Source organism: Musca domestica, unplaced genomic scaffold, assembly GCF_030504385.1.
Source record: "Musca domestica strain aabys unplaced genomic scaffold, Musca_domestica.polishedcontigs.V.1.1 3, whole genome shotgun sequence".
In the NCBI taxonomy this organism is placed as follows: Eukaryota; Metazoa; Arthropoda; class Insecta; order Diptera; family Muscidae; genus Musca; species Musca domestica.
This window is the reverse complement of record NW_026712299.1, coordinates 5,217,271-5,231,964: the sequence shown is the minus strand read 5'-3', so window position 1 is coordinate 5,231,964 and position 14,694 is coordinate 5,217,271. Positions and strand designations below refer to the sequence as shown.

The 14,694-nt window shown below is 30.8% G+C and overlaps 1 protein-coding gene across 26 annotated transcripts in view; it reads left to right on the top strand.

The window, feature by feature from the left end:
• Positions 1–795: 795 nt before the first annotated feature.
• LOC101893508 (myosin heavy chain, muscle) overlaps positions 796–14,694 on the top strand; it is a 34,419-nt gene continuing 20,520 nt past the window's right edge. For 13 of the 26 annotated variants that reach the window (XM_020039616.2, XM_059124537.1, XM_059124538.1 and 10 more), the window contains exons 1-8: positions 884–902; positions 6,311–6,702; positions 7,251–7,394; positions 8,350–8,730; positions 8,804–8,867; positions 9,799–9,897; positions 12,139–12,242; positions 13,967–14,374. In XM_020039616.2, the coding sequence (XP_019895175.1) occupies positions 6,499–6,702; positions 7,251–7,394; positions 8,350–8,730; positions 8,804–8,867; positions 9,799–9,897; positions 12,139–12,242; positions 13,967–14,374 (1,404 nt within the window). In that variant the 5' untranslated portion in view covers positions 884–902; positions 6,311–6,498. Of the gene's footprint in view, positions 903–3,676; positions 3,810–6,310; positions 6,703–6,892; positions 7,037–7,250; positions 7,395–8,349; positions 8,731–8,803; positions 8,868–9,798; positions 9,898–10,450; positions 10,555–12,138; positions 12,243–13,966; positions 14,375–14,694 lie in introns of those variants that run through there. The other 13 variants (XM_005176240.4, XM_005176246.4, XM_005176237.4 and 10 more) reach the window with 6 other exon arrangements.

Here is a 14,694-nt window from a genome sequence, read left to right as displayed (position 1 = left end):
TTTTTTTATTGAATTATTTCCTAAAATTTTTTGAAAATTGAAAATTTTTAATTCATTTTCATGAAAATTCCTTGAAAGGTATTCCAAAAATGCCATTATTTTGTTATCTAAAACATCTAGAATGCCTACAACAGATCATTTCAAAAGAGTACAGAGTACATTTTCACCCACACCATTTGTTTGCTCTCTTTCATTTTCTCCCTCTCTCACTACCATTCACTCTCTTGAAATGCGTGAGCTGTTAATTGCAAAATGTGGATGCGCACAGTGCAATGCGCAGTCTATGAGAAATAAGAGAATAATTTGAGAGCCCATAGCTTTCATTGATCGCTTTTTCTCCCTCTCTCTCTCTCTCTGGCGGTGTATGGGTGGGTGAGTGTAAAAATATCCTTATCCTTTGCCACTCTATACTAAACGCAATTTATTGCATCATAACTCACCCATACTAGGATATAAACTAAAATGCTCGCTCTCTCGCCATTTCTCTTGGCATGACTCTCTCCCACACACGAACACACAGATTATATCAAAACAACCACCGATCAATGTTTACTGAGTCATGAGCTAAAGTTTTCATATGACACGCACACCAACCCACCTAATGGGGTCTGTTGTTGCCATATATGAGCCAATGCGTATATGTATGTATACGTATATATGAGAGAGAGGGGAAGACGGGAGCGTACACATCTGTTGCATGGTATCCCAGGGGGAGTAAAAACTATAGACATTCCTCGTTCACAGCACCGCTCAACGAAGGCGGCGGGGCGAGGCCAGGGACAGGGCCAAAGATATTCGTCCGGACGACAGCAGAGAGTCCGTCGTGTCAAACAACGGTATCAAATTGCCTCATATAAAAAGGAACACTACCGGCTGTGTGGGTCAGAACGGCTTTCGAACGCGTAAGTGCAACACCTGATGTTGAAATTTTCCTTGACTGTGGATATTGGATTTTGAAAAAAAAGAAGAAAAAAAAATTTTTTTTGGGTATTCTGATTCTGTTCTGGATTTTTTCAAAAAAAAAAAAAGAAAAGCGGTGATACAGTAGCGGAAAGAACAAAAAATTTTGGTGATTTTGAAAAGAATTTTGAAAATTTTCAAAAGAAACAAAAAAACTGAAAAACGAAAAACCTGTATTATTGTGAGGCATGAGAATTGTGTGTGTGTCTGTGTAATACAAAAATTATGTCCTGAAGGACGAAACATAAACAATTGAAATAAAACAAAAACTCTAAAAAAACTAAAAAAAATTGTGAAAAACTTTTAAAAAGACATTTTGAAAAATCCGTTTCTTCTTCTACACCATAGATAGAACATGGCCATGGATTACTTAGGCCAAATGGATTACCTTCCCCCAAAAACGAAAAGAAAATATGGATTACTTTGAAAGATCAGCCAGCATAAAAAACGATATAACCTAAAAACAAAAACAAAACTTTAAAGTGGCCAAAGGCCCCAGAAAATGAAGTTTTAAACAAATGATTTCAGTTAAAATTTTCAAAATATCTTCAGCAAAGGATTCAGAAAACAAGTGAAATATTTGAAGAAAGAAATAGACCTGGAGCTATTTTTCATAGTTTTCTTCACAGATTATGTAATAGCCCAATAAAAAGCTTTACACACTGAAGCAGAAAATCCGAAAAAGCTTTCGAAAAAAACTAAAATTAAAAAAAAATACCAAAACGTTGAATATTTTCAAAAAGGAAGCTGCTTGCGTTGCTTTGGCAATTTTCGAAAATTATGCAAAAGAAAAATTAAAAACTACTCAAAAAAAAAGCTTCAAAATCATATGCAAAATCAAAAAAAAAATATATTGAAAATTCAAAAAAGAATAAAAAATAATAATATGAATATTAAAATATGTCAACAAAAATTATTGAAATGAAAAAATATTCAAATTTTGAAAAAAAAATATTCAAAATTTCGATACACAAATTTTGAATATTCTTAAAATGTTCAAAATATTTATATTGAATTTTCAAAAAAAAAAAAAATAAATATTGAAAAAATATTCAAAATTTCGAAACACAAATTTTGAATATTCTTAAAATTTAATAAAGAAATTTTGCATTTTCAAAAAAATTAGAGCTTTGCTAACGCTTTGGAAAACATTTGATGTTATTTGAAACTAAAAAACTTGAGATTTTCACAAAAATTTGAAAAATTATTAAATTTAATTGAAAAATTTCAAATTTTTTTAATCTCAAATTTCTACAATTAAATTGATAGATCTTTGCAAACGCTTAAAACCAAATCAGCCTTTTTGAAAAATATTGACATTTAGTAAAAAAAATATTGAATATTTGGTAAAAGATATTGAATAACTGATAAAAAGAAAAAAATCCAAAGTAATTTTTAAAATAATATTCAACGTTTTTTACAAAGAATCCTCTGCTTTTATTAGCAACAACAACAAATTTAATTTATAAAAAATTTCAATATCAAATTTTTCGAAAAAATCAAAAATGAAAAATCACTTTCCATCAAAATGTTCTTCATTTCGATGACAGAATATTGCTAACTTGCCTGAATTCTTGCGAAAAAGAATCAAAATTTTCAATTTTTGAAGTTATTTAACATGGGCTGAAAAGTTTCGGGCCTAAGGAAAAATGCAGCTTTGAAACATAAAATGATAGCGGTTTCGCTCAAAACTTTGCAAAACTAACAAAACAATTTGAAATCTTCCTTTTTTGGAAAAAAATAAATTCAAATTCAAAAATTGACTTTTTTTTCAAAAAAAAAAAAAAATAAATAAAAGTAAATAAATAAAATATTTTTTATGTTTCCAAATTGTCTGAAATTTCAAATAAAAGCTTTGCAGTAATACCATTTTTGTCATCAACTAGTAATTGCTTTAAAAAAATTGCAATTTAAAAAAAAATTCATAAAAGACCGAAACTTTTCAGCCTTCATAAAAACTTCATCAAAAAGTGAAAATCTTGAAAATTTGTCGAGAAAATCAATACAAATAAAACCGATTTTTCATTCAAAATACACAAAATGTTGCTATGAATACAATTTTGGGAATTTGCTGAAATCAAAGCAGAAAAAACTTCATTTTATTTTCTTAAAGAAAATTGAATCAAAAATATAATTTCAAATATATCTTACCGGTTTTTATCAGAAGAAAAAAATATAGGAAAAAAAATCAAAAAATATAAAATTTTGTTTTTCAGCATTTGCACCACCACTACACCCTTATTTTGGAATAGGGCCAAAAAGTACGACAACAAAACATGTCTAAAGAAAACTCAAAAAAACGTCTATCTCTAGCACATTTCCTATATATAAAAATACATTTCAAAAAAGCTTCCCAAATTTTGCCAATGATAGAAAGAGATGGCATTAGGCGAAAAAGCTTTTTCTAATGCCACCGTTTTGAGCAGCAAAAATCAAAAAAAATTCGAAATCATTTCGAAACGATTTAAAAATAAACTCAAAAAAATCTCACCGTCTCTATTGGCCATGTTTATGTGGCGTATGCTCACATGTTTATATATATATGTGTGTGTGTTTGGTATATACCATGCACATGCATGTGTGTGTATGTATGTATGCTAGCCAATTTGAAAGATTTTTTTTCGAAAAGTTTTTTGGGAATTTTCATTCATTGCGTTGTCGCAACTCGGACGTTTTAGATCAATTCCTGTCACGGATGTGTTCTTGCAAACGAATTCTAAACGATTTCTTGTGAAAAAAATACAATTCAAAAAAAAAAAATAATTCGAAATTAACTTTCAAAACGAAGCGATTCAATTGTCCTTTGACAAAAATTCGAGAGAAAAAAAAAACTTTTAAAAAAATTAAGAGTAAGTGGGTTAATGACAAAAGCAACGCGGTGCTGTAGTGAGTGAAATGCAGAGAAAAAGAAGAAGAAAATAATTTTTATATAACCGATGGTTAAAAAAAAATGAAAAGTTAAAAATAATTTAAATAAAAAAATGTTTTTTTTTATTAAAAAACAAATTAAAAACAGTTTAATGGTTTGTTTTAATTAAAAATATTTTTGATTTTTTATTCAAAAAAATATTAATGAAAATTATTATTTTTTTTTTGATAAAAATATTTTTTTATTTTAATTTTTTTTAATAAAAATATTAATTTTTTATATAAAAAAAGATTTGAAAAAGAAAATAAAATTAGAATTAAATATTAAAAAAATAATAATAAAAATAAATAATAAAATAAAAACATTTAAATCAAACAAAAAGTTTAAAAATAAATCGAAGAAGATTTTTTTTATAAATTTTAACTCTCCACCCACTATTTTCCGTAGTCTCCGTATATATAAATATTTTTAACGGTGTCAGTTTTTCCCTATCATTGTGTTTGTGTTATATATATACGCTATATATAGCATGGCAACCCACACCTTTTTGGCCCACACATACACCTGTAGTTGGATACAATTACAGGCCCAGATGTGTGGTGCTTTGGCGATGAGTGGTTGTTGGCTGGCTCGATCAATTCAAAGTTATGACATCAGACACATACACACACACACCCCCAGACTCATACACGGGTATTGGGGATGTGGGGTGGTGCCCATACAATCGAAAGCATTTTGTTTATGGGAACTGTGCGTGGCCCAAAACTGAATCGATTTTTTTTTTTTTTTTTTTTTTTGTGAAATTTCAAAACATTTTTTTTTAGATTTTCGAAAGACTTTATTTTTGGCATTTGCTGAGAGTGAGAATAGAATTTACCACTATCCAATTACCGCCACGAAAACTTTTGTTGAGTTTTCTTTGGCACAAAAATTTACTTATTTGGAATTTCGAAATGAAAATTTTGGCTTTTTCGAAAATAGGTGTTTTTTTTTCTTTTTGTTTTTGAACATAGGAATGTTGGCATTTGTAATCCATAGACATAATTAGGTCATCGTTATGTATCACAGAAAATAATACAGATTTTTTTTGGACTCATAAATGAAACAATTTTGAAAAATGAACAGAACAGAAAAATTTAAAAAAAAAGAAAATAATGAAAAAAATATTTACAAATGGGATAAAAAGCATGGAATTTTATAGAAAACAATGTATTAAAAAAAAAAAAAATTAAAAATATAATAAAAATATAAAATAAAATTAGAGAATAATTTAAAAGAATATATTTTTAAACATAAAAATATCGAAATATATTAAAAATAAATTTTTTTTAAAAAAATTTTATTTCAAATTTGAAAAATGAAAAACCCCTTTCGATCAATATTTTGCGATTTTCGATGGCATAATATTGTTTAAATGCCTAAATTCTTGCGAAAAATAATTAACATTTTCCGTTTTTGAAGCAATTTGACTGGGGCTGAAAAGTCCCGGGCCCAAGCAAAAATTTAACATTATAAATGTTTTAATAATTTTGAATATTTCAATATTTAAAAAAAAAATATTGAAATAATTAAAAAATAACAAAACAAATAACAAACCGATATTTTTAATTTAGAAATATTTGTTTAATATTTAAAAAAAAATTTCTCGGTTTTGTAATTAATTTAGTAATTTTTAACAAAAAAAAATATTTATTATTTATTTAAATATACATAAAAGCTTTCAATATATCCTATGTATATTTAAAAATATATAAAAAATAATAAAAATATAATAAAAATGTATTTTTAAATTAAAAATATATATAAAAAATAATAATTAATTCTTTTTAAATCACAAAAATATATTATGAAAATTGTTTTATTAAAATTACAAATTAAAAATATTTTTTTATATTTAAAAAAAAATAAAAATATAATAAAAAATAAAAGATAATAATTATTATTATTTTTTTAACTACAAATATATTATAAAAATTTATATAGTTTCTTTTTATAATTTTTATAATATGTTTGCAATTAAAAAAAAATAATAATATTTATTGTGTTTTTTAATATTTAAAATAAATATATAAAATATAATTGTAAAATAAAATTTAATATAAAATATAAATAATAAAATATAATTATAATTTCATATATAAAAAAAATATTAAAAAATTAAAAAAAAAACTTTCCAAAAATATTTCAATTGCCTAAAATATCAAAAAAAAATAAAAAATAGAAATTATTATTATTTTTAAGTTTATAATTACTTTATTGATACTCATACAGTACCGCAATATTGAAAAAAAAAATAAAAATATAAAAACAAAAACTCTCTTACGTTATTATTTTACGTTACGTTAAAATTCCAAAAATGCTTTATATCCCCTGAATAAATATATAATCCAATATCCCCCCTATAAAATATTATTATTTATTTATTTTTATTAATTTAAACAAGCAAACTTACCATCTTTCTCTCTTCTTCTTTCATTACAGGGAAGCATTTGGGCTGAGACGACGAGATATTTTGAAACAAAATATTTTAGTTCCAATAACAAAATCTAAAAAAAAGTGAAAGTGTTACTTTTCACCCAAAAAAAAGAGCTCTAGCCCTATCTCAAAAAACAAACGAGCTTCAATTTTCTTTTTTTACGTTAAATTTTAACTGCGAAACTTAAATCAAGATGCCCCGTCCAATTGCTAGCCAGGAAGATGAGGATCCCAGCCCATACTTGTTCGTCTCTTTGGAACAAAGACGTATCGATCAATCGAAACCCTATGACTCCAAGAAGAATTGTTGGGTTCCCGATGAGAAGGAGGGTTATCTCCTTGGTGAAATCAAGGCCACCAAGGGTGATATCGTCACCGTAGGCTTGCCCGGCGGTGAGGTAATATAATCGTGTAGCCAATTCGCGTTAATGGGATTTTAAAATTTTGCTCTCACTTGTCGATAAGTTTTAGAATATTTTCCTTTTTTTGCTGGGAAATATTTTCAAACTTTTTCTTTCAAAATTTTTTGAATTCAAAAAAAAAATATTAATAATTTTTTTCCTTGTGAAAATTTCCATCAATAATTAGACCAAAGATTTTAAATCCCACCTTGTGGAGAAAACCAATCCTCCCAAATACGAAAAAATCGAAGATATGGCTGATATGACTGTCTTGAACACACCTTGTGTCTTGCACAATTTGAGACAGCGTTATTATCACAAGCTGATCTACGTAAGTGTCCACCAACAGACCGTACTAATCACAACCTTCTCTTTTTTTGGTTCTCTTCTTGCTCTCTCTCTATCGAACTATCTGTCTGTCCCCTTTTTGAATTTTGTAAAATCGAAAAAATTGTCCGTGGGGTTTTTTTGAAAAATATTTACGAAATCCTTAAATAAAAAATCATGGGGTTCTACGTTCCGTCGATAATCGCCAAAAAAAACAGAGCAAAGACTTCAAGAAGGACCAACTTCAACAAGTCAACCCTCCCAAATACGAAAAAGCTGAGGATATGTCCAACTTGACATACCTTAACGATGCCTCTGTACTCCATAACTTGAGACAGCGGTACTACAACAAATTGATCTATGTAAGTATGCGGCCAGCAAGCTTTTCAATGTCAAAAGCTTAGCTCTGGAAACAAGTAAAGCTTTTGTGTTATAGTCTACCTACCTACATCATCAAAAAAAGCTGGCTTAAGAGCTTTTGAAAAAAAAATTTAAAAAAAAAAAATAATAATAAAAAGTATTGAAATTAATGCCTAGCCGCCTTAATAATATCGATTTTCTCCCTAAAATTTATTTTATGTAAATTTTTTTCCCTCCCCTGGCGTTTGAGTCTGAACCCAGTGCGGAGGAAAAAAAGTCCATAAAATAAAGAGGGGAGAGAAAAAAAGCTGCCTGATCCTCATTCCTCCAAATTATTATCACTCATTATATCCCGTTCGTGTCTCTCATTTATGTTTTAACACCCAGCAAGCTTTGAAAAGCCCTAACATATACACTAAGCTTAAAGCTCCAAATAATACCAGTCAACAGAACAAAAACTGGCCGTTATTACACCACAAACAAGCACCATCTCTGCATCCGTACCAGAATACGAAGAACACCACAAAACCACCAACCCAAATGGATGTGATCCGAAAAACCCCTACCAAAAACGATCACAAACACACATACAAACCGCCAACACCACAGCACCCCACCTTAAAAAACACAACCTGAAAATCCTATAAAATCAAAAACTGAATGGATTTTCTTCACCAAAAAATCATGAAAAACCAAAAAACATTTATCCCCCACCCCCCACAAAAATGGAAAACCCAAAGAACAGTTAAAGACCTGTTTTAAGAAGTTTTGCATTAAACCTCCCCCCTTCGCCCCCACACAATATTTCAGTAGTTAGTTTTGTTTTCCTTCCCCCACCCAAAAAATACCCCCCTAAAAATTTTAACTCTTCCCTCGAAATTTTCATACCCAGAAACTAATCAATTTCTTCTTTTCTCCATTGAAATCGCTACGTACCATTACCCCCCACCATTACAGACCTACTCTGGTCTTTTCTGCGTTGCCATCAATCCCTACAAGCGTTACCCCGTATATACCAACCGTTGCGCCAAGATGTACCGTGGCAAGCGCCGTAATGAAGTGCCACCCCATATTTTCGCCATTTCTGATGGTGCCTACGTCGACATGTTGACCAACCACGTCAATCAATCTATGTTGATTACCGGTGAGTCTGGTGCTGGTAAGACTGAAAACACGAAGAAGGTAATTGCCTACTTCGCCACCGTCGGTGCCTCCACCAAGAAGGATGAATCGCAAAAGAACAAGGGCTCCCTGGAAGATCAGGTCGTACAAACCAATCCCGTTCTTGAAGCCTTCGGTAACGCCAAGACCGTCCGTAACGATAACTCTTCTCGTTTCGTAAGTCTTTCGAAAAGCAAAACAAAACTTGGAATCTTGAGACTTATCAATTTTTTTCTCTTATGGCACCTAGGGTAAATTCATCCGTATTCACTTCGGTCCCACTGGTAAATTGGCTGGTGCTGATATTGAAACTTGTAAGTATTGAAATTTGAAAAAAGAACTTGGAAGAAAAAAATATTTTATTAATTAAAACAAAATTATTGAAATGATACAGGGGGACTCAAAAGCAATGAAAGAAAAAGTTTTTATTGAAAGCTTTTTTATTTAGCAAAGCCTTACACCTTTTCAATAAAGCTTTTTGTGAAAATAAAAAGTTTTATTAATAAAAAGCTTTGTTAAATAAAAAAGTTTTTAATTGAAAGCTTTCTCAAATATAATATTTTTTCTATGAGTCACCCTGTTTATGAATTTGATTTTGTTTTTGGCAGAAACCCAGTGATAGTTTCATGAAAGTAAAACTGAATTTGGGAGAGCAAGAAATGGAGATAGAGTGGAAATAGTCACTCATATATATTTCTCTCTCTCTCTCTCTCCATTGCTTATCACCTTCTTTTTCTTTCATAATTTTCTTCAAAAGAAAGTTCCTTGAAAGAAAAATTCAGTTCTGAGGAGGAAAGAGTAAAGAAATTGGGAAATTTTCTTATTTATATACCATCTTCTTTCTCTCTCTCTCTCTCTCTCTCTCTCTCTTATACTCAGTTGTTCTTTCTAAATTTATTTTTGAAGAAAGTTTTATGAAAGAAAACTCGATATATGGGAAAGAAGAAAGAAAACGGTAATATATTCCCCATATATTTATCCTCCTCTCTCTCATGTAATCAGATTTTCTTTCATGGCTCTCCCAAAAAAGTTTAATGGCAGAGAAGAACTGAAGTTTCGAGAGAAGGACAATAAATTGAAAAACTTTCCTCTTTTTAACTGTTCTCTTTCTCCTCGGTTCTTCTCTCCCATAAAATTGTTGGTGTCTGGCTGCTAAATTAATAAAATATTGATATTTTTTCTCTCTCTTGTAATTTTTTTGCGACTTTGCTAATTTTTTTCTTTTTATTTCACTTTACCTTACAGACTTGTTGGAAAAGGCCCGTGTCATCTCCCAACAATCCTTGGAACGTTCTTACCACATTTTCTACCAGATTATGTCTGGCTCTGTACCTGGTGTTAAAGGTATAACAACAACACTTTCAGCTCTCATCTCTCAAAACACTCTTTCATTTTTATTACTATTTTCATTTCGAATATTTCAATTCATTTCTCTGGGATAAGTATTCCAATGGGAATTTATCTTGGATAATTTAACACATTCATTTCACACTACTCACTCTCTCTCTCACACTCACTCTTTTGAACTTCTCATCACACTCTCACCTCACTCTCTCCCACACTTATCTTTCATAGCTGAGCCTTGGTTGGCCACAAGAATTTTACTTTCATTTGTTACTCTTTCTCTCTCTCACTCATTTTCTTTACATCTGAGCTACGAACAAAATTTAAAATTCTCTTCGATTTCGATTTGGAATTTATCATTCACATTTAACTTTTCATTTTACTTCTACTAAAACGGAAAATATTTTTTGGAATTTTGCCTCTATTCAGGCCCTTCATGGTGAAAAAATTCGCTCTCTCTCTCTCATTCACCCTATCAATCAACATTAATTAATCAATATCCATAATTCTCTCTCTCTCTCTTTCCCCCAAAACTCCCGGATCTGTATGACAGATTACTGTTTGTTGTCTAACAACATCTACGATTACCATATTGTCTCCCAGGGCAAGGTTACCGTTGCCAGTATCGATGATGCTGATGAATTCAACCTTACCGATGTAATTGTCCAATACTTTTATAATTTTTTTTCAATATTCTAATTCAATACTAAAATAGCAGAGGCTTTTTCTAAAAAAAAGCAACAAAAACAAGCGCTAAAATTTAACCTCTAACTTTTTAGAAAGAAAGGAAGCAACCAAATCAAAATAGGTTAGGAAAACAATTTTCAGGAACTCCCTTTAGCGGACAACTTCTCTTCTCTTCAACTCAAGAAACCCCCCCCACTTTGTGTCACATATCAACCACTGAAACCGATATTGTAAATACGGAGTCCCCTACATTAGCTTCGAACAAAAAATATGTTTGAATCGAAACAAAAAAAAATATTATTACGATTTCTTTTTGTATACTTTTTTTTTTAAAAAATTTAACCCTCGACCAAAAAATACAAAAGAGATGACATATCTGTCACCACACATTGGTGATTATCCAGGCATATGTCAGGGTAAAACCAGGATACCCGGTGTCAATGATGGTGAAGAATTTGAATTAACCGATGTAAGTTGGGCATTTGTTTGTTGGTTTTCAGCTAAACAAAGATTGCACTTTGTTCTCTCTACTTTTCTCTCTCGCTCTCTCTCTCCGAACTCTATTGTCTGCCATGCCAAAGAGCTAAGCTCCAAACCCAAAAAAAAATATTTCAAAGGAAATGTTTCTCTATCACTCTCTCTCTCTATCTCTCTGATTCTTTGTGTGTATAATTTCAAGATCTAAGGAATGTCTCTCTTCTCTTGCTCTTGCTGACAAATGAGAAACGAATAGTTTTTAATAAAAAAAAAACACCTTCCCAGCCACTTGTCACTCCCAACAATTTGTAAACAAAATGTGTAATTAAACAAATTTTGGTAAATATGTTTTTTTCCTTTTTTTATGAAAATTGTTTTTGTTTTATAGTTGGAAACAAACTTTTGTAAATATGAATAACTTTCCTCTACAAAAACAAATATTATTCCGGAATTTCTATCTCTTTTCTTATCTGTGTCTCGCCAGTTTGTTTGAATTCTCACTCTCTCTCGCTCTCTATCTCTTTTTCTATTTATAATTGTCTCCAGTAATACCACCAAATGGCCCAAAGGTTATGAATTTCTTAAAAACCAATGAAAAATCCCAGCCCAGGCACCCTTCTCTGTAAATATTCTCTCCCCCCAAAAACTGGGCTAGGAGCAGGGCTCTTTGCAGAAAATGTAACTGAACTAACAAACAAAAAGTACCAATATTGAAAATTCTTACCAACATCAAGAAAACACCGGGTTATGATGCTTGTCTTGTGTCATGCAGCTGATCAAAAGGGTTTAGAAAATGTTTAAAAAGCCTGCTCCTGGTTCGATAAAGAGCCTACAACCAACCAACCAACAACATGTAGAAGTAGCATTTCTTTCAAACCCAGACACTTCCAACCAAGCCCCCCAACCAACCAGCCAACCACACACAACTCCAACACCCAACTCAAATGAAATAAAAAAAAGAAAAACCAACAACAAAAAAACACCTCATCGTTTTCCCTGACAACTGGGATAATTTCTTTATTGTTTTGAAAAACTCATTTCTAAATTTTTCTCCAAAAATTTTTTTTCGACTCTCAGACATGTGCTTGTTGTCGGACAACATTTATGACTACTATAATGTATCCCAGGGTAAAGTCACTGTACCCAACATGGATGACGGTGAAGAATTCACTCTTACCGATGTAAGTTCCAAAAAAAAAAATCAACAACACACAAGACTACCACACAACAACTCCTCTCCAAACACCTCTAAGCAAACACCTCTCCCCAAAAATAAAGAGAATTTCGACTTTCTCCATCGCACACCGACACAACTCCACAAGAATATCTCTCTCTCTCCCCCAACTCTCCTTACAGTTTACACTGGATTGACTTGTTTGCAGAAATTATGTGTGTTTCTCTCTTTTATTTTGTGTTGGAATGTGTCCTGAGATCCCTATACTGCTCTGCTGATTTCGTGAGAGAAATCATTATAACGGAGATTGTGGGTTTTCAGGCACATCCTTTCGTTTGTGTTAATCCAAAAGTTTTTTGAATTATTTTTTTAGTTTGATACAAAAACAAAAATTACTAGAGACTCTAGTAATGTCATTGAGACGGTGACTAAAAAACCCCCAACCCCAAAACAAGAGAATGTGTTAAGGTTTAAGGCATGAACTCATCACAAAATTACCCCACCTGTTTACACTCTCTCTGTCTATCTCTCTCCCCAAATACCTTACAAAAACAGACTTAGCTTCCAAAGAGAGCAAAACTTGCATGATGCTCTCCCAGCTTCATAAACACAAAAATACCACAACCACCTCCCTCTCTTTCTCTCTCTGTGTGACTTATACTCCCAACTCCCCCGAATTTTTCTCTTAAATCATCTTTAAATGTTCATTTTTTTTAAATTCCGGAATAGTTAACCGATATTTATTTGAAATATAAGAAAAAAATCTTACCCCGGAATGATTTTAGTTTGGAACAAAAAACAAAAATCCTTCAAAACGGATTTCAAAGCATTCTTTTACTGTTTTGTTAGACCCAGGAATGTATCCACAAAAAATAATTAGGGAAATCAGTGACTAATTTAAAAGAAAAAAATAATTATGACTAAAAAAATTTGCTTGCCAAAATTGACTAACCCTTAGAAAATAAGAAAAATCTTAACCAAAAAAGTGCGTGTCGAGACCAAAATTTTGAAATTGTGATGAGAAATAAAAATTTCCCTTCAGGGGAAATTTTTGTTTCCACGAATATTTGTGAAATTCTTTGGTACAAAAATCCAGAAATTTCCCTTTTGGGAAATTTTCAGGGAAATTTTTGTTTTCCATGGAAATTAATATTTTTCACAATAATAAACATTTTTTAATGGAAAATATTAATTTTAATGCATAAATAAAAAATTCCTCTCAAGGGAAATTTTTGTTTAGCAAGATTTTCAAGAAATTCCCTTAAATTTGAAATTCAGAAAAATAACCGAAAAATACAAAATTTTGGTTGCTCAATATTCGTACATAAAAAAATTCAAAAAAAAAATCAAAATTAAAAAAAATTAAAAAAATTGCAGAAAAAACCCAGAAAAAATTTAAAAAAATGAAATTAAATTAAAAAATAAAAATTTTGAATTTTTTTCTACCAAAAATATTGTAAATTAACCCCTTAAAACCAATAAAAAGATAGTTTGGAATGCTTGATTCTAACCCTTATAACTAAAAAACTAAGAAAAAAATATACCACAAAAACCGCTCTAAACAACACCTAAACAAAAAAACGCTTTTGACAATACTGCCTCCCCCCCAAAAAAAATATAAACAATAACCCCACTACCCAAATAAAAAACCACCACCAACACAGCGAAAAACCAAAAAAATAATGTAAACTCTTTATTTGTTTTCCTCCCTCCCCCAACCAAAAAAAACAGCAAGCCTTCGATATCTTGGGCTTCACCAAACAAGAAAAGGAAGATGTCTACAAGATCACCGCCGCTGTCATGCACATGGGTGGCATGAAGTTCAAGCAACGTGGTCGCGAAGAACAGGCTGAACAAGATGGTGAAGAGGAAGGTGGCCGTGTTGCCAAGTTGTTCGGTTGCGATTGCGCTGAATTGTACAAGAACTTGTTGAAGCCCCGCATCAAGGTCGGTAACGAATTCGTCACCCAGGGCCGTAACGTCCAACAAGTCACCAACTCCATTGGTGCCCTCTGCAAGGGTGTCTTCGATCGTCTCTTCAAATGGTTGGTCAAGAAATGTAACGAAACTTTGGACACCAAACAAAAGCGTCAACACTTCATCGGTGTATTGGATATTGCTGGTTTTGAAATTTTCGACGTAAGTTTTCAGTGGGCCAAGCTCACTGATGTGGCACACACATCACATTCACACACACATACACTCATACATACATCCAACAAAACATTCACACACTTTCATCTTGAGAATCGAAAAAGGGGGAATTTATGAAGACTAAGGGAAAATTATTTTTTTATAAAAAAAATATTTTTTTATATAAATCGGAAAAAAATCGAATTTTTCATGAAAAAAATTTGGAATTTTTTTTAAAATTTTTTTCTAGAAAAAATATTAATTTTTTTTATAGAAAAAAATTTATATAAATTAAATTTATATATTTTTATGAAAAAAAATTATAA